The following is a 24833-nucleotide window of genomic DNA, read 5'->3' as shown; positions in this document are numbered from 1 at the left end:
AAGTCGGTTAAATCGACTACAAGGCCAACTCCAGCTAAATCTTCTGCTGCACTTAAGTTGCCGGATGTGCTTGGTTGTAGTGGGTCTTCCAGCTCAGAACTTCCCTGAACTCGGCCTCTCGGGTTGAGTCTTGTAACAGTAACCCATGGATCATCTCTGTTCCTTACCCGGGGGTACTTAATATAACAAACCTGTAACATTTAGAAAAATTATAAATTAATACACATGATGATGAATCATTCTAAATAATTAACATTTATTTACCTGATCGGTCTGAGAAGTAAGAATGAAAGGATCATAATATTGCAGCTTTCGCCTCGAATTTACAGATGTAACACCAAATGCATCTGTTCTCACACCTCGATCTAGAGTGTTGTCGTGCCAATCACAATAGAAAACAGTACAGCGCAATCCAACCATGCCCAAATACTTGATTTCCAAAATCTCATGTATGTGTCCGTAGTATACATCATCTCCTAATGCAGAACAAACGCCAACATCATAAGTCGTACTCGAACGTTTCCTCTTCTGAGTTGTGAATGCATATCCTCGAGTACAAAATCTCAGATATGACTTCACAACAAATTTTGGTCCAACGACCATCTCGCGTATCCAATCGTCAAATGTTTCACCTCTGGCCAAACCAGCAGACACCTATTAATAGCACATATATATATATTATATCAATAAATGTGAATTAGTATAAATATGTGATAAAATATATTTTAATTTGTTTAAAGCACTCACATAAGTAAACATCCATCCAGTAAATTCTCTCTGCTTCATTTCTTCTAGTTCGTCCTCTGTGGCGTATCTATACTCGAACCGCTTTTCTGCCATGAAAATCCTGTATATGATGACAATAATGTAATTAATTAAGATTTAAATTTCAACTTGTTAAAATAAAAATTTGTAAGCTCATTTATTTACCTCTCATATTGAAGAACGTCTTCGCAGTTGGTGAGCAAATATGTTTGCAAATTACTGCGCTCCTGCTCAGTAAGTCGACGGTCCTTTGGTTTTCCGCTAAGTCGTCCAACGTCTGTGAAAATGTCTGGAACCGTAACATGATATGTTGCCCGTTCGCCTCTATCATCATGCCGAGCAGGTCTTCTGTTTTTGGTCTGAACTTCTGCTGGAAAGTAGTACTCGGCAAAGTTTGAAGTTTCTTCATTGATCATCTGTGCGACTATAGAACCTTCCACCCTACTTAAATTTTTCACCATCTTCTTCAAATGGAACATATACCGCTCATACAGATACATCCATCTATACTGCACAGGACCACCAAGTTCCAATTCTCTTGCCAGGTGAATAACAAGATGCTCCATAACATCAAAAAATGAGGGAGGAAATATCTTCTCAAGGTTGCACTGAATCACGGCTATGTTAGTCTTCAAATTTTCAATACCTTCAAGAGTCACTGATCTCGTGCATAAATCGCGGAAGAAACCACTTATCCCTGCAATTGCTTCATGAACATTTTGTGGTAATAGTTCCTTGAAGGCGAACGGAAGGAGGCGCTGCATCATTACATGGCAATCGTGGTTTTTCAAGCCAGTAAACTTTCCTTCCTTTCTGTCGATACAGTTACGCAAATTTGATGCGTAACCGTCTGGAAATTCCACATCGTTTGAAATCCAATCAAAGAACGCATCTTTTCCCTCTGCATCAAGTCGGTATATGGGAAAAGGAGCCCTACCATTTTCATCAACATGAAGTTCTGAACGAGCACATATATCGACTAAATCCAGTCTTGACTTCAAATTATCCTTTGTTTTACCTTGAACATTAAGGATCGTGTTCATGAGATTGTCAAAAAAGTTCTTCTCAATATGCATGACATCTAAATTATGCCTTAGCAGATGATCCTCCCAGTATGGCAGATCCCAGAAAATACTTTTTTTGTGCCAGTTATGTAGTTCTCCAACAGCATCTACCGGAAAACGCTCATGTCCACCGACTTCTGGCGTCCTTTCTGCACCAAAATCTCTTAGTTGTATCTTCAAATCTTTCCCACAAATTTCCGGAGGTGGACTGTCAAACACCCTCTTGTTCTTCGTAAACAAATTCCTACTCCTACGATATGGATGATCAGGTGGTAGGAATCTCCTGTGACAGTCAAACCAACACGTTTTCCTTCCGTGTTTTAGTTGGAAAGCATCAGTGTTATCTTGACAATATGGACATGATATCCTTCCATGCGTTGTCCATCCAGACAACATATCATATGCTGGAAAATCACTTATTGTCCACATTAGTACTGTCCGCATTTGAAAGTTTTCTTTACACGAAACATCGTATGTTTCAGCACCTTGAGCCCATAGTTGTTGCAACTCATATATTAGTGGCTGAAGAAACACATCAAGTGATCTCTTAGGATGCTCTGGTCCGGGAACGAGAATCGAGAGAAACAAAAACTCTCGTCGCAAGCACAAGTTTGGGGGGAGGTTGTATGGTGTAAGAATGACGGGCCATAGAGAATATTGTCTTCCACTCTTGCCAAACGGACTAAAACCATCAGTACATAATCCAAGGTAGACATTTCTTCTTTCATACGCAAAGTCGGGATACTTTGATTGGAAATGCTTCCACGCTTTTGCATCTGAAGGATGTCTGATCTCACCATCTGTTGAGTGCTCCGCATGCCATCTCATTGGTTGCGCTGTGCGTTCAGATAGATACAACCTCTGCAACCTTTCCGTCAAAGGTAAATACCACATCCTTTTATATGGCACTGGAACTCTTCCACTCGTATCTTTATAATGAGGCTTTCCACAAAATTTGCATGTAACCCGCTGTTCATCCGCCCTCCAATAAATCATGCAGTTGTCGCTGCATACATCTATTACCTGATACGATAAACCAAGACCAGCTACGAGTTTCTGAACCTCGTAGTATGAACCAGGAGCTACATTATCCTCGGGTAGAATACCTTTTACAAAATCAGCAATCGCATCCACACAGTCTTCAGCCAAATTATAATCTGTTTTAATGCCCATCAATCTTGTAGCAGATGATAAAGCTGAATGAACATCTCTGCAACCTTCGTATAATGGTTGCTTTCCAGCATCCAACATATCATAAAATCTCCTAGCTTCTGCATTGGGTAAATCTTCCCCTCTAAAATGATCATTTACCATCTGCTCAGTACCTACACCATAATCTACATCTGTTCTAATTGGTTCTTCTAATCTAACCGCTGGCTGAGGTTCGCTAGTACTACCATGTTCATAATCAGTTTCCCCATGATGATACCAAATTTTGTAACTTCGTGTAAACTCACTCAAATATAGATGAGTCCAAACATTCCACTCTTTAATAACCTTTCTATTTTTACAATTAGAGCAAGGACATCTTAACATACCTGTTTTTGCTTCCGGTTGTCGGTGAACTAACCCCATGAATTCGGTTATACCTCGTTGGTATTCTTCCGTAAGCAATCTCGTGTTCGGATCCAAATGAGGTCGATCGATCCAAGAACGAAAATAATTTGAAGAAGACATATTTTTTATGAATCAAATTCGTGTGTAAATAGAGTAAGAGGGAGGATGAAGATATGGAGTGAATGAAGAGGAAGAGGGGTGCTTGTATTTATAGTTGGTATCCTGCCGACAGACCGAGGAAATTCCGACGGAATTCCGACGGAAACGGCTAGTTCGTCAGATTTTCCTTGGAATTTTTAAAATCCCCCAACGGCTCTCTAACGGCTATAATATATTCTCGGAATTCATCGGTTTTTTTCCGAGGAATACATTTTTTCTCGGTATTCCATAAAAATATTCCGACGGATTAATATTTCCTCGGAATTCCGTCGGTATATTCCGAGGAAATTCCGAGGAAACCAAATTTTGTGTTTCCTCGGAATATCCTCGAAAATTCTTCGGAATATTCTGAGAATTTCATTTTCCGTCGGAATGTCCGTCAGAATACCGCTGTTTTCCTGTAGTGTATCCATTTTGAGAATAATCAAAAGAAAAGGCATTGTCTTTAGGCTGCAGCAAGACTCATCCCTCCTGCACCTGAAGACTTTCGAGGAATGTAAAAAGATTCCAGAAAAAAAACAAAAAAAACGCTTTAGATTTCATTTCGATAATTATTCCTCCGTTTTTTCTTTGTTTAATCGCCGAATCTTTTTTTTTGTTCGCAACTACTAACCTTTTGGCCTTCCATTAAATATAGCATCAAACGTGCAAACAGGATCATATGTTTCTGATGCAAAACTGGCAATCCGAGACTCTCATGGATAACATCAACTTCGAATCCTCAAATGCTTCACAAGGAAGCCGACTACAGGCGCAGCAGCCGTTTCATTTACAAGACGTGAATATGATCCATTTCAACCAATCATCTCCATGGACTACTGAAACGTTCTCGGGTTTTACTCCATACGATTGCACAGTCAATCAATATTTTCCTGTACAATGTTCTTCTTCAAAGCCCTACCCTCCCTCGTTTCATCAATCTTCATCATTATACCAGTCCCAATCGATGGTTCCTATGCAACCTCTTCAGGATCAATATCAAAGATCACGCGCCAATGATTTCGCCGCAACAAATGCTTCATCAGGCTCATACACTCTTTCTTTTGAAGCTAGTCAAGATCCACAAGTATGCCCCAAAATCCCTTTAATTTTTTTGTTTACAATTTTTCTTTATAACAATGATGTTTCTACTTTATTGTTTATAGGAACTATCTAGGAAGACCTATAGTAACTCTAATGTAACACCACTGAATTTCTCATCATCACATCATCAACCTAAGCAAACACATCCAAGGTTTTCTCCTCCCTCTTCCTTGTCAACCCATGGAGGGTCGGTGGCGCCCAACAGTGGGGCGGTTATTGGGACCAAGACACGGATAAGGTGGACTCAAGATCTTCATGAAAAGTTCGTGGCGTGTGTAAATCTCCTTGGTGGTGCTGATAGTAAGTTACATGACCTCAAAGTTAATATTAGAGGTGTTAACCATTAGCATGTCCGTGTTATATGAGTTACATTAACGAGACTTCAACTTTAGAATTAGAGGAATTAAACAATTAGTTTTCAGTCACTTGATCTAGTCACTTTGCTTTAGCATAAAGTTATGTTTAGATATGCATATGAATCATGGACGGTCATGTGTTAACCATTAGCATGTCGATTTTATAATGATGAATACATGAGCTCAAAAGTCATATTATGGGCTCCCATACAACACCATGTGTGGATTGAAAACTTTCTTTTAGACCAAATATGCGCATTATTTGGGAAAAATAAATTGATAATTTGTTTTAAAGATAAAAGTTCCCTTGACTATCCTATTTGGTGGGTCACTAAAAACTAAAAGGTGTAACTGGTGGAAAACTATGCAGAAGCAACGCCCAAAGCGATATTGAAGCTAATGGATTCTGAAGGACTCACAATATTTCATGTTAAAAGCCACTTGCAGGTTAACGTTACCTCTTCTCTCTTTACATTTTTTTTCGTTTATAAGTTTTTTTTTTATTCACTAGTCTTGGGTAAAATTTCAGAAGTATAGGATTGTGAAATACATCCCTGAATCTCAGGAAGGTACACTGATTAAATACCATCCCCATACATTTTATTTGTAATAAAAATACTTTGATAATCTGGGAATAATGCAAATCGCGAGAGTTTTGTTGTTGCAGGCAACTTTGAGAAGAGATCTTGTTCCGAAGAGTTTGACACAGAAACCTATGTTTTACTTTTTTTTTTTTGGGTGCCAAGACCATGTTTTCTTTATGAGTGAACAGCCCTTTGTTTTTCCTCCATATAACTCCAAAATTAGTGACCTAATGGCTTACCTTAGCAATAATAACTAGATACGATTAAGTTTAGTCAAAATAATAAAGAATGAGTTACTAGTGTTATTATTTTATATTTTGTTGTATTTGACATCGTGGAGGCAGTGGAGTGCAAATTAAAGAGGCACTCCAGGTTCAACTTGACGTTCAGAGGGATCTTCATGAACAACTAGAGGTAAGTTACAACACGTATACCTTAATTAGTTTATTGATATAATTTGTATACATTTTACCACGTAAATGCAATCCAGTGTGATAGTTTAAGTACTACTGTGTGACTTTGAGTGCGTATCCCCAATACAGTATTCATGGAGTTAAATAGGGGTTCACTCACCGTTTTAATTGATATTCTCATAATAATTAGAGCAAATAAATATTTAAAGAAAACTATTGTTCTATACAATAAATTGAGCTAGACATCAAAACTTGTTTTCGAGAATTAATGAAGGCTTTCTAGATTTGAGATTTTGTTTCGAACTATAATTTCTTATCATATATATATTTGATTCACGTATACAATTGTTCTATACAATAAATTGAACTATAATTTCTTATCATATATATAATTTCTTTCTTTCATTAGATTCAACGAAACCTGCAACTGAGAATCGAAGAGCAAGGGAAACAATTGAAAAGAATGATAGAACAGCAGCAAAAGACAAAAGAGAGTCTTCTGAAGACACCAAACGCCGAAACATCATCGTCTCTCTCCGATTCCGACCATTCTCCTCGCCTTTTTTCAGTACAAGACGCCTAATTAAGTAGAAAAGGCCTAAATCATGTTTTTACTCTATTCAAAGTGGTATGAAAATCTAAGAGTCGTGACAAGAGAATGTCCAAAGTGCTACACATTAACATTTGGAAACAGAATCAGGTACTTAATGTTTGCAAGTGCTAGTCTCAGTCGTCATAGAGTAATAGACGTGTGAGATTATTCTTAAATAGCTATTTGTTTTTTAAAAGAGGCCCACACAAAGAGATAGCTTCTTAAATTACTAAAGCTACCTTTAACATTGCGCGTTACTGATATATTGTGTTTTTGGCGTATTATATGTATGTCTTACTAATAGTTTTCAAGGTTTTATCGAGTTTTTTAGTCCATTTAAGTCATTATAGGTCTGGAGTTGCATTGGCTGAGAGATAGATCAGATGGAGGGATAGAAGATAAAAAGAGTATGAATTGGAGTCTTTCGCGCAGAACAGTCAACCGGAGCAGCTTGAGTGCATGTCCGGCGGCAGAGGTAAAAAAAGAAGTTTCCAAATATTTCGGAATTTGCCCTAGATTTCCTATTTTTCCCTATAGCCGCATGTGGCTCCTATATATATAGTCTGCTATTTATTACTTTAGACCTACCTTAGTTTTTACGCAAGAAAGATCTGAGAGAACTTTGATTTTTAGGCGATTGCTACTTTTAAGGGAGAAAACCTCATCTATCTCCTAGAGAAGATTATCTATTATATGCAGTATTATTCAGAAATCATGTTTCTCTGTTCTTGTGTTATGTCTGAGTAGTCGCCGAGTTAGTTTAGGGTTCTTGGGTTTGGATTCGCGAGCTGAAGCATAAATAAGTCATCTTAAGATTGTCTACATTCATATATGTTCTTATTGCTTGCATTGAACTTATCACTTAGTGCACGAATTAGGGTTAATCAAATTAGCTAACCGTTAATTGATAACTTATATGATTTGAATGAGCTTTGCATCCCTAGTCAGCGAAAGTAGATATTAGGGTGTATTGTGAACATATCGGATTTGATCTCTAAAGCTTGCTAGCGCATTTTGATCCAAACGAGAGTTTAGGCATCAAGACCGACTTGCAAAGAAATCAATACCACGAGAGGGGGTTGATTCAACCTGAGTGATCCGAGTTTAGATTTGTTATAAACTGAACTTGAATAATTGATTGGCTTGCGATTTCCATACCTGAAGAAGAAACCCTAAACTAGCGCTTTTAAATCAATTCAAAACAACTTCATCTTTTTACTTGTTATTTACGTTATTGATTTCTTTAAAACTCTCTGCACTTTGTTTTAGCTTAATTTTGATCCCATAAAAATAAAGTGTGAACCGATCCTCTGGAATTGAATATAAAGATATTAGAACTGCACTGTTAATTTGACAGTAGCAAGATCAATTTTAGCGTATCAGTTACGATCCTCACGTTCTATTATTTTTCCTTTTTAAATAATACAAATAGTCAATTTCTTTTCATCCTTTTTTTGTATCTCCCAATACTCGATTACTGTATTATTATTACAAACAAGAATCTGCATATTATGTTGAAAGAAACTGAAGATCATGCGCTCATAATAGCAAATGGCCTTGATAAGTTTGAAGATGTTTACAAAAGCAGCTGGCCCTGTATATATGCTGCTATCACGGCCTTTTCCTTCAGCTTTACTAAGATCTCTAATGTTTTTTTAGATGGAACGTGTGTAAGCACTCCAATCTTGCTACATAAAATCCTTTCTAATGGTCGTGTTAGATAAGTGTAAATAATTTGGGGACGGTCCAATGACCTATGGTTATTTTTATATGTTTTACTTTTTACTTTTCCGTTTAATTACAAAGAAAAATTCCCATATTAAACTTGTTTTAGAAAAAAATCTGTAAATTCAATTTTTATATCTTTTGACTTTTGTAATAAAAGGTCATTTTTTCCAAAGTCCCTGATTTACATTGGCCTAACCAACTGCCCGTTTGTTATGAGCATACAAAATGAATGCATTTTCGAGGATTATGTGAAGAAAATTATTACTCCATCAGAATTGAGAAACATTGAAAGTTATACTGTATTTGTTGACAAACAAAAAAATCTTTATGTTTGAGCTTTTATTTTTAACTTCAAAACGCTCCTAACTAATTTGTGAAAATACATGAGAACTCAAGTCATTAAAAAACGAGTTAATATTATTAAACTTCAATTTTAATGAACTATTATCTCAAAATCATAAAAAGGAACCACAGCAGAGTTTAATTTTTTAAAATAATAACTATTGATGAAACATAAACATGTGGTTACAATCAGTTAAGTTAAATTTAACTTGTAACTTGTATTTTGTTGGCATTATACATGCAGGCTACTGGTAATGTCACAATGTTGTCTTTTATAATTATCTCCAGTATTTTTTGGGTGCTATTTTATGAGGATACTCTATAATAGAAGTGTCGAATCTCTTTACGGAAATTTCACCATTGGTGTGCCACAATGTCGACATCCGATATAATCAACTCTTTCTTACATGACCTCTCAATTATAATAACTCATTTGATAAGAAAATACTCGTCTATAATTTCGCGGCGAAGGTCTACATTCTATTTCACATCTTGGTACCACCAGTTATATGCTTTTCGTATTGTCCTAAGATTCACCATTTTTTATTAGAATAAAAGTACAGGTAGAATGAAGTTTGGAAGAAGACATGGATCGGATGATGATCATTCCTCGGATGATGATCATTCCTCGGATGATATGTGCAGTGAACACGTTACTCATTGCTGCAAATGCTACGATATCTCCCAAATTTTTTCATCCGATACGAGACAGTCCACTTCGCTTACAAAGCAATCTTTTGAGTGTGTGGAAACTGATATTTCGACGGTATAAATTTTCATCCATCGTTAAATGAATTAATGAATTTGTAAGTTGTATGTATAGAGAATGAGTTTTAACTAATTAAGGTTCATGCATGCATGGTCTCGGCAGGAGCCATCAGCGAGGTCTTCATTGGCCTCTGAGTTTACAAACTCACCTTGCATTAAAACAAGGGTCAAGTGGACAGCAGATCTCCATGACAAGTTTGTAGAGTCTGTGAATCACCTTGGTGGCCCCATGAGTATGATCTCTTCATCATATATATACATTCATACTCGTGTTTTATTGAAATTTTGTTAATGAAAAAAGCAAAACATGATTATTTACCTTTTATTTTCTCCATTGATCCTTGAACTCATAGAAGCGACACCAAAGCAGATCTTGAAGCTGATGAGAACACATGAATTGACCATCTACCAAGTCAAGAGCCATCTTCAGGTAAGTACCACATCGCTTCTATTTAAGAGTATGATCTACATATATATGCAAATTTAATATTCTCACCTAACTATCTTGTATCCATGCAAATCAGAAATATCGAACGCAAAAACATGTTCAAAATTCCATACAAGGTAAAATCATAGGTTTTATTTTTAACTGACTCATTAGCTCATTGAACTAACACTAAGCATTAAATATTCTTTAGGAACAAGTTTGAAAGAAGAGAAGATTCATCTGGAGGGTTCGGGAATCACAGAGTTTATAAGATTGCAAGATAAAGTGGGACAACATCTTCAAGAACAACTAGAGGTTTGTTCCTTTAACGTTAGCATTTATGTGTAATACTACCTACAACATATGGCTAACTCCATTTTCCTGAATCTAAAGTCAAAATCAATAATTAAAATTAAACGAGAAGATATTAAAAAATTATATAACCTCCTTTTTTTCCTAAAATCAAAATATGCATATATTTTTTTTTTGTTTCTGCAGATCCAAAGAGAATTATACCTGTTAGTTGAAGAACAAAATAAAAAACTCCACGAGATGATTACATATCAAAAACGAAAGAACTCGTAAATACAGTAAAGTAAGAGTGGAACTTACATGTAGTTACTTGCTATCATGAGTGATAAGAAGAAGAAAAATGTAGTAGTGATGGGATTATGTTTTATATATTTAAGAATAATCTCTACAAGAGAGTTTGTTTCTCTTGTTTTATATACAAATCAAACAAACCATACAAGTCTACGTCAATTTGGGCGGATCGTGCACGGCCTTATTTAAAGAATGGGCTATCTTATGGGCCTTAAAAGAGTTTGGGCCCAATCGACAAAACTGATAAAGTAGAACGCTAAACCCCAGCCTCATGCCTCACCTGTCTTCTCCGGCACATCTTCTTCCGATGATCCTTGGGGATGGCAAATGAATTGCAGCGAATTGAGCTGAGTCGAATCAGTTCCAAACTCGTAAAATACTCATAAAGGTAAAACCTTTTGATCTGCTCAGCTCTATATGCGTACATCAACATCGCGAACCTAGCAATGACACTCGTCCGAAACCCTAGTAGATTCACAACTCTTCTCAAACGGCTCTCACACCTCTCTGTAGAAAACCCATTTACGCCCCTAAGCTCCGCAACTCAAAAGCCTAGATCTTTCGCCACCCAGAGAACCCGAAACGGGATCCGAGTCACTCCCACCATCAGAAAAATGGCGGAGGAAGCGATGCTAGATTACTTCTACTCCACCAGGAGCTTGCAGTACATGGTAGCCGAGAGCATGAGCAAGAACAGCCCCATCTTCATCGAGAATCTACTCAAGAAGGTGAGCTGCGTCTCTGCTTCCGACATCAACCAATCCATCACCAAACATCTGAGGTTCCACCCCGTCAACGAGTTCGAGCCTTTCCTCGAGAGCTCGGGTCTCAAGCCCGATGAGTACACTCATCTCATCCCCTCTGGTGAGATCTTCTTGAACGAGCTGTTGCTTGAGAATCATCGCGTTCTGTGTTACTGTGGAGTTGACCCTAAGAAGATTGGGAAGATCTTCGAGGAGGCTAGGGATGTGTTCGGGTACGAGACTGGTGTTTTGGCGTCGAAGATTAAGGTTTATGAGGATTTTGGGTTTAGCAGGTTGTTTCTGTCGAAGCTTATCGCTTGTTGTCCGAGAATGTTGGTTGGGGATACGGATATGGAGCTTGTTAGGGTCGTGGAGAAGCTGAGAGCTATAGGGATTGATTCTGATTGGGTGATGAGGAACTTGTCAGAGGAGGTTTCTTATGATTGGAGCTCAGTGCATTGTGCTCTAACGTTGCTTAGAGTAATATGCAACGATGAGGATGAGCTTTATGCGTTAATCAAGAACCATCCGAGACTCATCTTTGAGAGCTCAGGGAGATGGACACTGATTCTCTCTGGATTCGAGACGAAACTCGGCTTATCCGCAAGAGAACTCTACTCGCTGTTTCAGAAACTCCCACAGATGCAAGTGGAGAGATGCGTTTCGAATCTAAGAAGATGCTTCTTGTTCGTGAAAGAGATCGACATGGAGGACGACGAGATCCAAAAGGTGTTTCGGTCTCACTCGTGGTGGATTAGTTCGTGTACGTTGAAGAAAACAAGCAGCTTGCTGGTTAACTTAAAAGCTTACAAAACGAGAGTCTGTAAAGTCGTTAAAGAGAATCCAGAGGAGATGAAGAAATGGACGATGGGTTCAAAAGTCCATCCCTTACCAGCCACAGAAGTGTACCTAGACTCCAAAGTGATGAAGACTCAGTTTTTGCTAGACCTCGGGTACGTGGAAGGCTCAGAGGAGATGGAGAGAGCAGGGAAGAGTTTCCGCGGGAGAGGATCCGAGCTCAAAGAGAGATTCGAAGTTCTTGTGAGGTTTGGTTTGGACGAGGAAGATGTCAAAGAGATGGTGAAAGCGTCTCCTAATATCCTCACGCAAGCAAGCGACGTGCTGGAAACGAAGGTTAGGTTCCTTGTAACGGAGTTAGGCTACCCGCTTTCGACGTTGGTGGCGTTCCCTTCGTGTTTGAAGTTCACTCTCGAGAGGATGAAGGTTAGGTTCGCGATGTTTGCGTGGCTTAAGGCTAGAGGCAAGGCGGATCCTAAGCTTGCGGTTAGTACTCTGCTCGCGTGCTCGGATAAAGACTTTGCGAGGTATTTTGTGAGCCGTCATCCTGATGGGCCTAAGCATTTGGAGGATTTGAAGAAGAAGCAACAGCTTCTTTGATTATTAGTCTTTAACAAAAGATTGTATTAGTCTTTGATCACTCTTTATTTATTGGAAAAAATTTTTAGTTTTGAAAATTGGCTGACGTGTAAGTTGAATCGTGCGGCCACGTGGCAAAGCTTGGCGCTGGTAGGAGATGGTTTGACTTGTTGACTCTAACGTCCGTAACTGCTTCTGCTGACGTGGAACATTCGCGCCATCTCTCCCTTCACTCTATAGGCGTCATCTTCTCTCCTTCGGATTTTCTTTCTGGTTTGGTTTCCGTGAAAAGGCGAGAGAGAAAGTGCGAGAAAATCCGAGAATCTCTTCTCTGTCTCTTTCTCCTTTTCTTCTTCGTTCGACGGAGCTTGAAAGTATCAGTTCTCTGCATCTAAGCATTATCTCTCTTCTTTCTCCTTCGTGGAGATGACGATCAAACAGCAATGGCGACGCCTCGCTGCAGTTATGCTCACGGCGATGCTGTTTGCGCTGGCTGAAACCGATACTGATCCGCTCGAAGGTAATTTTCAGATCCTCTCAATCTTCGAATGAGCGTGACTTGATACTTTCACTTACATTGGAACGGAATCATGATTGTTATCTAGGATCAGTGAATTGATAGAAACGCTTTCTTGGCTGGTGCTTGATCATGTAATCGTTCTATATTGGTGTATCTTCTTCGTTAGTTTCGGCTCTTCAAGATGTCTACAAGTCCCTGAACGCTCCACCGCAGCTGAGAGGATGGAAACTGGAGGGAGGAGATCCATGCGGTGAAGTCTGGATGGGAGTTTTTTGTTCTGGATCGTCTATAGTAGAACTGTAAGTTTTTCCCTCTTTTTCCTCAGCTTCATCATAGTTCGAAGAAGATAATCTGATTCATGCTTGCTATCGCAGACAACTACGAGGGTTAAAGCTTTTGGGGAGTCTTGGAAACCAGCTTCAACATCTCCACAATTTGAAGAACTTGTAAGCAAACTTTCCTCTTCTTGATTGTTAGAGGCTTTGAATCATTGAATACTATTTTTTTCCTCTGTGTTAAGGGATGTAAGCTTCAATAACCTCCAAGGTGAAATTCCGTTTGGCTTGCCTCCAAATACTACCCACATGTAAGCGTTTCATCCAAGTTCGTTCATCATTCATTTAAGCTTACACCGCAGTGGAATGCACTAATGTCTTGTTTGTTTGTCGATTACAGAAACTTGGCTTATAACAATCTGACCCAGGGTCTCCCTTTTTCCTTACCTCTTTTGACATCTCTTGTGTACCTGTAAGTGCCTTATTCCAAATCTGCCATTGCCCTTCCTTTTTCATTGATTTTGTCTAAGTAATGGCTTCCTCTGTCTGTCCTCTAGGAATTTGAGCCATAATTCTTTAACTGGACCTCTTGGAAATGTGTTTTCTGGGCTACAAATTAAAGAAATGTGAGTCTTAGGTTCAGTTATGTTAGCCTTTCATCACGATATGCAGATAACCAAATGTCACGCATATTCATATAATGTTGAATTTGCCAGGGATCTGTCATTCAATAACCTGACGGGAGATCTACCGAGCTCTTTTGGATCTCTGATGAATCTAACATCACTGTACGTATCTCAGAATTTGATTTGTAAACTGCTTTCTGCACGTAGGTGTAAGTCTAATAATGGTTTTTTGCTTCTGTGATAACAAAACTGCAGGTACCTCCAGAACAACAGGTTTACCGGATCAATCATCTATCTCTCGGATCTACCTTTAACTGACCTGTAGTTAACTCTCTCTTTGTGCTTTGATTTTGCATTTCATTGAGCTTCCTTTATTTCATCTAGCTCAAACCGCTTCTTCTCACACATGTCCTCAGGAATATCGAAGATAACCAGTTCAGTGGTATTATCCCAAGTCATTTTCAGTCCATTCCTCATCTGTGGTGAGTTTACTACTCCCTTCGTCTCAAAAAGTTGGCTCAGACACTCATGATTATCAATGGTGTTATGCCGAGCAGGATTTGGGGAAACAAGTTCCATGTAGAGCCCAACTATAAACCGTGGAAATTCCCTTTGGATGTCATACCAATGATTCAAAATGCTACTGGCTATCCAACTACTGAGTCAAGTGCCATTATGAACTTTCCTAGACCTCAGAAGGTTATAAAGAAGAAGAAGAAGGGCATAGGAGCAGGGAGTATGGTTTTACTGGTTGGTGGAGTGGCTTTGCTTGGAACTTTCTTTGCACTTTTCGCAGTTGGAATGAATCATCGACGAGCACAAAACCTTGCCGCTAGTCACAGAAGCAACAGTAGCACAACGTACACTCTTCCAGTCAGTACAGGCCGAGGTGATACTATTATGCCTTTCTTTGCCCCTCATTGTTGCAATTCTGATTCCTGACTGATTTTATTTACCTTTGCATGTAACAGAATTTTCTGCTGCACCTGAAGATAACCCACAGATGAAAAGGATCCGGCCACCGCCAATTCCTCAGCTGAGACGTGTACCTCCTCCACCTGTCAGAATCGATAAGCCAGCAGGACGAAAAAGCTTCTCTGCTTCATGCCAATATCCAGCGTATGCGAAGCTTTTCTCAGCTGCAGAGCTTCAACTAGCAACTGACGGGTTCAGTGAGAAAAACCTACTTGGAGAGGGTCCTATTGGTTCTGTTTACAGAGCAAAGTTGCCTGATGGTCAAGTATATATCCTCTCCTCTCTCTCTCTCTTCGAAAATTCAAAATGAGAAATTTTCATTATACGTTTCTCATCCATTGATGTTTCAGTTTGCGGCTGTGAGAAACATCCCAATGTCTTCGCTGTCTTTACATGAAGAGGAAAAATTTACCGAAGTGCTTCAGACAGCTTCCAAACTAAGACATCCAAACATTGTGACCCTTCTCGGTTTCTGCATTGATAATGGGCAGCACCTTCTTGTCTATGAGTATGTTGGGCATTTGTCCTTGTACAATGCGATGCATGACAAAGTATACAAGCCACTTTCATGGGGTTTGCGTCTTCGCATTGCTATTGGAGTTGCCCGAGCTCTGGAGTAAGTATCCTTATCTTCTCAAACATAAATAGTAGCTTATTCCCAATCCTTGCATGGATTGACTTTGAATCTTAATTTTCAGCTATTTGCACTCGTCGTTTAGCCTTCCTATTGCCCATAGCGATCTGAAAGCAACAAACATTTTGCTAGACGAAGAACTTACACCTCGCATTGCTGACTGTGGGCTTGCTAGTTTGAGGCCACTTACAAGCAACAGTGTCAAGCTTCGGGTAAGTAAAGAACGGTTATATTAGTCTGTGTCTCGATTACTTCTAATGACTGATACCTAATGAGTTTTGTAATATTTGGCGCAGGCTTCAGAGATAGCGATACAAAACACTGGCTACATTGCACCAGAACATGGACAACCAGGAAGCAGTGGCACAAAGAGCGACACTTTTGCACTGGGTGTGCTACTCTTGGAACTGTTAACAGGAAGGAAAGCATTCGACAGGTAACACAAAGCATTTCAAATACTTGCTGGGTGCAATAGATAAGCCTTTTGGTTGAACTATTTGCAGCTCGCGACCAGAAGGAGAACAGCTACTGGTGAAATGGGCATCGACCAGACTTCATGACAGGCGAAGCTTAGAACAGATGATTGATCAAGGCATAGTCGGCACATTCTCCTCAAGAGTCGCCTCACACTACGCAGACATTATCTCCCTATGCACTCAGGTATAATTGTCAATAGCTTCTTCATTTACAAATACAAGAAGTAAATCATTCGTTTCCATAAGCAGGCAGAGAAGGAGTTTAGACCACCGGTTTCAGAAATAGTGGAAGCACTCACTGCACTGATACAGAAACAGAACAAGGAATCAAGCAGCGTAGCAGACAAGACAGAGGTTGACCCTTTTAGCAAATCTTTCTGCTCTACACGCACACGTTTCCTCTCCTCACCTACCTCAAGCCACATCTCCAACTGAAATTTTCCTGTATCTCTTCTTCTTCTTCATATACATATTCGTTACTTTCAAAAGAATAGTTCTGAGCATATGGTGATGCTGATAATAATAAACTTGTCATTGTAAAAAGGAAGTTTCTTAGTATAATAAAAAGAGTTTGAACAAGACAACACCCTGTAGTAAGAAAAAAGTTTTCTAGCCAATACAAATTCTGAATCACAATCCCAACTTAAAAACTATAGTTGACTTACATCAGCTAACTCTATCCTAATCTCATCTACCGGAAACATCAGATATAAACCAACGTAGCAATCATTATTGAGAGCGTAACAAAAAGGCACCAGCAAACAACAAACAAAACACACGAGAAGGGGAATTTTTATAATTGCTAGATCGATTAAGAAGAACATAATGATCATAAGTGTCAAGGTAAATGAACATACTATCTCTAACGATCTTAATGACAGGACACCATGTTCTATTTGTTGACACAAGTTCACACTAAGTTTCAGCTTATATAAAAACTCCCCTAAAAACCTTGAAAATGTTATAATGAAAAGAAAAATTGTTTTGTTCTTTTTAAAAAGGAAAATATTTGACAAAAATTGGCCTGGCTAAAAAAACATGACTACTTCAAAACAGAGAACGTAACAAAATCTAAAAAAAAACAATTCAAAAACGTTACCACTTAAGAAGGTTGATCACTTTTTGGAGAGCTTTAAATCCAACAATAAAAAGGGCGTGGAATTTAAAATTTCGGATGTTATTTCCTTTTGAATTTCCAGGTGGGGTTTTAAATGTTATTTTATTTTCTTAATAAACAGTCAAAGGACGTTCCTTAGTATATATATCATAGAAAAAAAAAGAGTTTGAAACAAGAGAACCCCTGTAGGAAGAAAAAAGTCTGGAACTAAGTTTTCTAGAAGCAGCCAATACAAAAGAGAGATCAAAAACACTAAGCAGAAACCCCAGCGTTCAACAGAGTATTGATCTCTCCTCTAATATTCACACGCCTGCCCTCAAATATGGAAGATAGACTTGTCTCACATAGTTCCTTCAGTGCTCTTGTTTTCACAAGCGCAGCTTCCTGCATTCATCACATTATTAAACATCATTTGTTAAATCTCAATTCACACTTCCGCCAAAAACACAAGTAAAACCTATATGCTATTTGAGAACAGCCTATCTGATAGTAGCTCACCTGTTTTGGCCATATAGAAGAGAGAGAGTTCTGAAGCTCCATGCGTCTTCTACCCACATCTTTCAAGCTCTCTTTTAACTTCACTTCACGGTGCTTCTTCTCCTCCAGCTCCGACACAAGCCTATCTAGGAATCTGCACCACAAAATTATATACATTATATATCATATGGAACTCGCTTCGATACACTTGTCTCAGAGATTATTTAGCCTTGAAGTACCTTTTGGAGTTGAGAATCATGACCAGATCTCTAGTTTTCTTGTTTGTTAGCAATGAGATGGCCATGGAGATATCAACCACCATTGGCTCAATGATTTCAGGAGAATACTGCTGAAGAACCAAGGGCGCAACTGCTTGCACATGGTGTTGCAGGGACAGAGTATCCTCGTTTCTTAGTTCTATCAATCGCTGGTTCAAAAACGCCTTTACCTGAAACGAAGAGAAACCACATCACGTGTCTAGCCGCGAGCACTAAATAGTCAGTAGGGATAAGAGTAGTACCTCATACAAATCATCAAGGATCTTGTTCCTATACTCCGTCTCCAACAGCTGGCTCCTCTCTTCTCCACTCCCGAAGACTTGATCTGTGGACTGTATCTGCTTCTCCTGGCCTGATTCTAGCGAAGACGAATCAGCTATCTCTTCAACCTGAGGTGTCTCAACGCTTACATCCCAAGAAATCTCAGAAACATCAACCTCAGGGCCTCCTTCCACTTTATTCTCGGGAATATCACTAGCATTGACGATTTCATACGAACCTAGATCATTTCCACTATCGACTTCTTCCACCATACTAACATCCCAATCTATCTCAGCAGTGTCAAGCGCAATATCCCAATCGATACTGTCTGCAGCCACATCTGTACCGTTTGCATTCTCAGATGACTGAACATTATCACCATCAAGAGCTTCAAAGGCTCCTAAAACACTTAGCGATGGTGGATTTTCGCGAATGTCTTTCAAATTCTCTAGGACAACCCTCAAAGGCTTCTGCAGACAGATCAAAACAGAATCAGTTCAATCTTCAGAACAGAAGGAACACAAAAAATTTAGAAAGAGAGAATAAAGTTTTACATCTTTCTCAGTATGAACATCTTTAACATAGGCAGAGTAGTACTCCATTGCCGCTGATACTGACTCACTGTTGATAACTTCCAGAATCTTAGCAAAGGTGGTTGGAAGCGAATTTGCAGTCTCCAAGAGTTCACGCCTCACATTGTTTCCCTTCAAAATCAATAATGTTTGAACGTTATTTGATGCTTCTAAAACCTATGGATCAAACCAAGTTTACAACTAATAAACCTGCAAGCCAAGCTCTCGGCAAGCTTCCTCGTACTTGGTAGCTGAGAGTGCAACGCTTCTTTTGATATCAGCTTCTTTACGATCAAGCTCCGACATCTGTTGCTGAACCTTTTGCACTTGCTTCTTCAGATATGGGCTACAAAAAAATAATCATTTGTCACTATAGCATAGAGACATTAAATGTTAGAAGAAAGCAACTTTACATTTCGTAATTGACATTCTGAATAATTATCTGAGCTGCCTCCCCGAGATAAATGTGATCTTTCTCAAACGCACGAACGATTGCTTCCCAGACTCCCTAGACAAAGGGAAACACAACAGATCATAGATAACCTGTTCATGTAGACAATGAACACACGTTGGGTGTTTTACTCACAGAAGCACCAGAAAGACGACCAAAGATGTTGCGGCTCTCAGGAGTTGTCTTGAGGAGAATCTCATATATCTTTTTAGCCTCCAAGTAACCAATCACTGCAAGTAAAACAATGATCACAAAGATGCAAAAGCAAAGTTCTTTGGCATTTTCAAAAACAAAGACTTAACACTTTTAGTTCAAGTGATAGCTAAGCATAAGAAATAAAGACAATATTTTTAATAAAGATTGTTTTTTTTTTTTTTAACAGACAAGAGTTACCATCAGGATCTAGGGTTTGAAAGTAAGGATCGATGTCTTTAGGCAAAGACGAGAACTCTTTCGAGATTTTGACCCTGATCGCAGCCACTTTCTTCCTCCAATCCGCAGGGATTCTCTTCCGATCCACCAACCATTCTTCCAATCCAACAAAAATTCAAATCAAATTAAACAGATTCGAATTCAAACGTTTAGAACACGCTTATTGAGATTGTGCATTACCGCCGAGACGAGAGAAGGTGATGTCAATGGGAAGATTACGAACATCGTCTTGCCTCTGCATCTTCACCAAAGATCAATTTTATCTATCTCCCAAGTGATTTCTTCACTTCAATAAGGTTTTTTGCTCGTTAAGACCAAAGAGAAACGCATCAATTTCACAGGTCTCATCGAATATACCGAACCCGGTTTTGAGCTAACCGAATCAATTTACTCCGGTCCGTTATTTATGGGTTTTGATGGAACCAAGGCCCGTATTAGAGGGCCCGGCCCATACAATCAAGTTTTAATGGAACAGATCAATCAGTTTACTTGTTCATACTCTCTGGTGGTTTTATCCATTGAATGTAAGACCTGTTAATTTATCATTAGTATTTTAATTAGTCTTCTTATAATATGATATCCCTTGGAATTGGAAACTGTATACTGCATTTTTAAAATCTGATATTTGAAGAATATAGTTGAACAATAAGGGAATAAAATAATTATTTAGAAAACAAACAAAAAATATTTATACAAGTTTGTTATCAGCAATTTTTATCTAGAGAGAGAGGGATGGAAAAGGACATGTTCTTGACCACTTTATCAGAATATTTTTTCTTGGGTTTACACAAAAACAAAGTCGTCTTCTAATATTTTAAGGTGGAGAATATATAAAATTATAATAAGAAAGCAACAAAAATAGAAAATAAAGGAGTTTGTCTTTTGCTTCTCTTCTCCAATCTCCATAATTCTCCAATATCACCCTCTCCAATACAATATAAACCGACCTCTCTCTATATTTCTCTCTGTAAACACCAAAAGTAGCATTAAATGCTCCGTTACATAAGCTCTATCTCTTTCTAAGAATATAAAGATAAATAATTATAGTTATATAGACGAAGAATTAAGAAGATATATCACCTAGTGATCAAAAGCCACCGTCATCATCATAAGTTGCTGCCTCAGGAGTAGACCAACATAAAGAGATAGATCATCAATTTCTCTTCTATCATCATCTTTCTCCTGTTACTATCACACACTCCCTCAAACATCATCAGATGCAAGGTCATCACCAGAATCATCATCAACAGTTATCATCAGCCTCAGCCACGTCTTCCAGTGGAAACTTCATGTAACCTAAAGAGTTTTTTTAGACCTAAAGTCATATATAAACGTTTTGAACTGATGATCTTGAAGTTAATTAAGAGCTTTTTGTTTATGTGTATATGTTTCAGGAACAAAGATGGGTATGATCTTGGAGAGATAGACCCATCACTCTTCCTCTATCTTGATGGACAAGGACATCATGATCAACCATCAACTGCTCCTTTACCTCATCATCACACAACTCGTATGCTCTTTCTCTCTCTCCTTTCTTTTTTTGGGAATTGGGGTTTGGTTTTGTTTTAGCAGATTAGGAAGATTCCCTTGTGAAGAGAGAGAGAGAGAGAGAGAGAGAGAGAGATCGAGAGAGAGAGAGAGAGAGAGGGAGAGAGAGACACAGCAAAAGCATGCCAAACAGATTTCAATCTTTCTTCTGCCATCAGTACTATACTTTCAGCTTTGACCAGATCCTCTCTTTTCAGACATCAAATCTTTCAATCCATATCCCTTTTACTTCAAACTCTTGTTTAAACCCTTTTTCTCTCTCTCCTTTTTCTTCATATTAGAACTAGTCCACTCACATATTATATATACACAACCAGACCATTTCCACATACATCACATGACTCATATATATATCTATGAATCTTATATGGCAGAGAATTTGGCTATGAGACCTCCAACATCGACGCTCAACATCTTTCCATCTAAGCCGATGCACATAGAGCCGCCTCCTTCTTCTTCTACACCAAATGTAATAATAATTACTATATTTTTCTTTATATATACCAGTTTTAGTTGGTTTATGTATCTACTCTAATATAATGTCAGCGCAACTACTAGCTGTTTCATATAATATCAAGTCAGGCCAATTATTATACGTTTCTCATTTTTCTAATGCCTACTGATTTTGATTCTTTTTCTTCTTTGTTGGTTTGTTTATAATGTGTTTGGTAAGACTGATAATACAGGTTTGTTTCAGGCTGTTGCACCTAGTGGTTCGACTCGACCATCTTCCGAGCCATCCATGGACTTGACCAATCATTCTCAGTTTCAACTTCCTCAACCTTCTAAATCAATCAAGGTCTCTATCTTTTTATTAATATTATTAAGTTTCCTTGTTGATATATATATAAATGGAATTTAATCTTAGACCTGGTCGAGTCGTTTTATAAGTTGATGAGTCATACACAAATGTTATGGCAGAAAGAAGGGAACCGCAAGGGTCTTGCCTCATCAGACCATGACACACCAAAATCATCAGACCCTAAGGTGAGTACTGTTATCATATATAAATAAATAAGATTAAAATGAAAATTTACTGTTTTGTGTTTGGTAGTTTCTTTTCTTTATGTTTATAAATTTCCTTTTTTTTTACAACAGACATTGAGAAGACTAGCACAGAACAGAGAAGCAGCAAGGAAAAGCAGATTACGAAAAAAAGTCAGCATCTATACACTTCATCAGTATATGCGATTATAATTTCTGATATTATAGAATGATTTATGCTGACGCTATGTACTTTGGTAAATTACGACAGGCTTATGTTCAGCAACTTGAGTCATGCAGGATTAAGCTGACCCAACTAGAACAAGAGATTCAACGGGCCAGATCCCAAGTAATTTTTTTTCACCTATCTTTTTCATATAAGTCTATATTTGTATAATTAATTATTTCACTAAAAGTCTAAAGTTTACTATTTTGATTTCGGATGGTTTAGGGCGTATTCTATGGAGGGTCGCTTATGGGAGGAGATCAACAGCAAGGTGGGATGCCCATTGGTCCCTGCTACACGAGCTCTGGTACGTAACAGTTTCGTCATGCATATGACTGGAAAAATCGTAAAATGAGTGTAAGTGAGTAAATCCAACGTGTAGCAGAAGCAGCGGTGTTCGATATGGAATACACGAGATGGTTGGAGGAGCAGCAGAGGCTGTTAACCGAACTAAGGGTGGCGACACAAGAGCACTTGGCCGAGAACGAGCTTAGGATGTTTGTAGACACTTGTTTAGCTCACTATGACCATTTGATTAACCTCAAGGCCATGGTCGCTAAGACCGATGTGTTCCACCTCATTTCTGGCGCGTGGAAAACTCCAGCCGAGCGTTGCTTCTTGTGGATGGGTGGTTTCCGCCCATCTGAGATTATTAAGGTACATATCTCGTCTTTTCTTATACCATATAAACATGGTTTTAAGTATGAGTATGTTTTCTTATATTTTTTATTTATTTTTCTACTTGTGGAACACCCTCGCACAAATTAATATAATAAAATTAGCTAACGTTTAGTAAGTTTGTCTAAATTAATCATGTGATAATGTAAACTAATCAATGTGTGGATCATTAGAAAATCTTAAATTTTTTGGATTTTTTTACTTAAAGATTAACTATATAAAATCCTATCGCACACACTAGATTAATCCAAATTCCAAAACTCAATCATTGAACATTATCAGATTCTGTGGACTGCTTGTAGAAAAATATTGATGACTAAAATAGTGACATTTATTATTTTAACGTACATTGTGCATGAATATAGTACTTATAACTTTATATAATTAATCAAAAGTGATTTTCTCTGCTTTATTTTTTTTTTTAAAGTTGGTTAAGTTTTGGTCTTTGATTCTCTTAGAAGAGGGTACGGTAATAGATAAGACAGACAAGACATAAAGTATAGTGATACTGTTGACGAGGTATATATACATAACGATGCATGGGCTGGCCTATATATGGCAACCTATATGCTTGTATATATGCCCTTTATTAAAGTAAATAATAAAGGTACACGTAAAATGTATTTTGTAAGAAAAAAAAAAGAAATCATGCAGTTGTGTGATGGTGAAGTATTTCTAGTAAAGGTTAGGTTTTTGCATAATGTAAAAGAAAGTGCTTGTCTAATTTTTCGATATCTGGTCCTATTTATAAGAAAGAAAAACAAAAAAACCCCATGAAATTTAAGAGAGATGACCATAATAATTAAACAAATAAAAATAAATAAAGCAACCAACAAACATTTGTTCTCGGACCAATAGGCTTAATAAGTTATTATTAGTGAAATATAATTGGTTGATTGTCTTGTTTTAACTTTTTTATAAGATATTTCCGTAACGCATTTTTAAACTTATTCTAAATAATATGGATGGTGTGCATAGCTGACGAGACCTTTGGCAATGTCTCAATCTTATGTCCTTTTTAGTGAAAACAAAAAGGAAAAAAGAGATTTTGGGTGTAGCTAGTAACTTGTGCATAGTACACTAAACATTTAATACATTTTACGTTTTTTATGCATGCATCCATTGTAGGTTGTTATAACTCACTCCCAAGCTTGTAACTATATGCATGCGTGCTAATTAATTTGAAACACTTGCAGGTGATTGTGAACCAAATAGAACCGTTGACAGAGCAACAGATAGTTGGCATTTGTGGTCTGCAACAGTCCACACACGAGGCTGAAGAGGCTCTCTCGCAGGGCCTCGAGGCATTGAATCAATCGCTTTCCGATAGTATTGTATCCGACTCTCTCTCGCCTGCCTCTGCACAACTTCCTCCTCATCTATCCAATTTCATGTCACACATGTCCTTGGCTCTCAACAAACTCTCTTCCCTCGAGGGCTTCGTTCTTCAGGTAAACTCTAATCCTTTTCTTTGTATTTATACATAAATTTTATACGAAACTTACATACCTATAGCAATCTTTATAATTCAAATCCCCTATATATTATTTGAGAAGCATTACAACTTCTTTTTGTAGCCACATGTCATCACTAGAATGATTCTTAGAATCATTAGAGAAATATGTTGGTCCATCTAATTATATAATAAGTTTTGTATTAAACTAATCAATAAATTCATCATTAATGTACTTTATTATTTCCTTAAATAAAATTTACGGAATTGCCTAATGTGGCTAAAGTAT

At 38.0% G+C, this 24833-nt stretch overlaps 6 protein-coding genes across 10 annotated transcripts in view; 5 read left to right on the top strand and 1 right to left on the bottom strand.

Annotated features, from left to right (window-relative positions):
- The first annotated feature begins 4042 nt into the window (after positions 1-4042).
- Positions 4043-7228, top strand: LOC106316228. 2 transcript variants are annotated; one of them, XM_013754098.1, is made up of 7 exons: positions 4043-4611; positions 4691-4928; positions 5355-5431; positions 5514-5553; positions 5652-5748; positions 5913-5982; positions 6391-7228. In XM_013754098.1, the coding sequence occupies exons 1-7, from the start codon at positions 4207-4209 to the stop codon at positions 6562-6564; spliced, it is 1101 nt and encodes a 366-aa protein (XP_013609552.1). In that variant the 5' UTR covers positions 4043-4206; the 3' UTR covers positions 6565-7228. The 2 variants fall into 2 exon arrangements, with proteins under 2 accessions (XP_013609552.1, XP_013609554.1); XM_013754100.1 differs by lacking the exon at positions 5652-5748 and having other exon boundaries at positions 5909-5982.
- A 1814-nt stretch (positions 7229-9042) lies between these two features.
- On the top strand, positions 9043-10499 carry LOC106317406 (protein PHR1-LIKE 1-like). Its single transcript, XM_013755229.1, has 6 exons — positions 9043-9409; positions 9515-9644; positions 9765-9841; positions 9936-9975; positions 10050-10153; positions 10337-10499. The coding sequence occupies exons 1-6, from the start codon at positions 9212-9214 to the stop codon at positions 10421-10423; spliced, it is 636 nt and encodes a 211-aa protein (XP_013610683.1). The 5' UTR covers positions 9043-9211; the 3' UTR covers positions 10424-10499.
- Positions 10500-10686: 187 nt separating this feature from the next.
- LOC106319015 lies at positions 10687-12612 on the top strand. The gene has a single exon (XM_013757214.1). It carries the CDS (start codon positions 10888-10890, stop codon positions 12580-12582), a length of 1695 nt encoding a protein of 564 aa, XP_013612668.1. The 5' UTR covers positions 10687-10887; the 3' UTR covers positions 12583-12612.
- A 247-nt stretch (positions 12613-12859) lies between these two features.
- Positions 12860-16639, top strand: LOC106319014 (protein STRUBBELIG-RECEPTOR FAMILY 2). Of its 3 annotated transcripts, none has more exons than XM_013757211.1 (16): positions 12860-13081; positions 13248-13380; positions 13456-13527; positions 13602-13667; positions 13757-13828; positions 13914-13982; positions 14073-14144; positions 14238-14303; positions 14399-14464; positions 14540-14871; positions 14954-15222; positions 15308-15573; positions 15656-15803; positions 15888-16027; positions 16095-16251; positions 16317-16639. In XM_013757211.1, the coding sequence occupies exons 1-16, from the start codon at positions 12988-12990 to the stop codon at positions 16500-16502; spliced, it is 2208 nt and encodes a 735-aa protein (XP_013612665.1). In that variant the 5' UTR covers positions 12860-12987; the 3' UTR covers positions 16503-16639. The 3 variants fall into 3 exon arrangements, with proteins under 3 accessions (XP_013612665.1, XP_013612666.1, XP_013612667.1); XM_013757212.1 differs by having other exon boundaries at positions 12989-13081; positions 13167-13380; XM_013757213.1 differs by having other exon boundaries at positions 13004-13081; positions 13173-13380.
- A 631-nt stretch (positions 16640-17270) lies between these two features.
- Positions 17271-19989, bottom strand: LOC106313092 (CDK5RAP3-like protein). Its single transcript, XM_013750830.1, has 10 exons — positions 19836-19989; positions 19617-19751; positions 19359-19453; positions 19186-19280; positions 18983-19118; positions 18755-18904; positions 18182-18670; positions 17901-18109; positions 17683-17815; positions 17271-17568 (listed from the first exon to the last, which is right to left on the bottom strand). The coding sequence occupies exons 1-10, from the start codon at positions 19894-19896 to the stop codon at positions 17437-17439; spliced, it is 1635 nt and encodes a 544-aa protein (XP_013606284.1). The 5' UTR covers positions 19897-19989; the 3' UTR covers positions 17271-17436.
- A 582-nt stretch (positions 19990-20571) lies between these two features.
- LOC106315893 (transcription factor TGA2) overlaps positions 20572-24833 on the top strand; it is a 7182-nt gene continuing 2920 nt past the window's right edge. Inside the window, exons 1-10 of one of the 2 annotated variants that reach the window (XM_013753732.1) lie at positions 20572-20946; positions 21050-21165; positions 21578-21672; positions 21901-22002; positions 22125-22190; positions 22302-22361; positions 22459-22536; positions 22639-22720; positions 22799-23070; positions 24288-24542. In XM_013753732.1, coding sequence (XP_013609186.1) covers positions 20873-20946; positions 21050-21165; positions 21578-21672; positions 21901-22002; positions 22125-22190; positions 22302-22361; positions 22459-22536; positions 22639-22720; positions 22799-23070; positions 24288-24542 — 1200 coding nt within the window. In that variant the 5' untranslated portion in view covers positions 20572-20872. Of the gene's footprint in view, positions 20947-21049; positions 21166-21577; positions 21673-21900; positions 22003-22124; positions 22191-22301; positions 22362-22458; positions 22537-22638; positions 22721-22795; positions 23071-24287; positions 24543-24833 lie in introns of both variants that reach the window. The other variant, XM_013753731.1, reaches the window with a different exon arrangement.

Source organism: Brassica oleracea, chromosome C9 (assembly GCF_000695525.1).
Source record: "Brassica oleracea var. oleracea cultivar TO1000 chromosome C9, BOL, whole genome shotgun sequence".
NCBI lineage: Eukaryota > Viridiplantae > Streptophyta > Magnoliopsida > Brassicales > Brassicaceae > Brassica > Brassica oleracea.
This window is presented reverse-complemented; position numbering and strand designations above follow the sequence as displayed.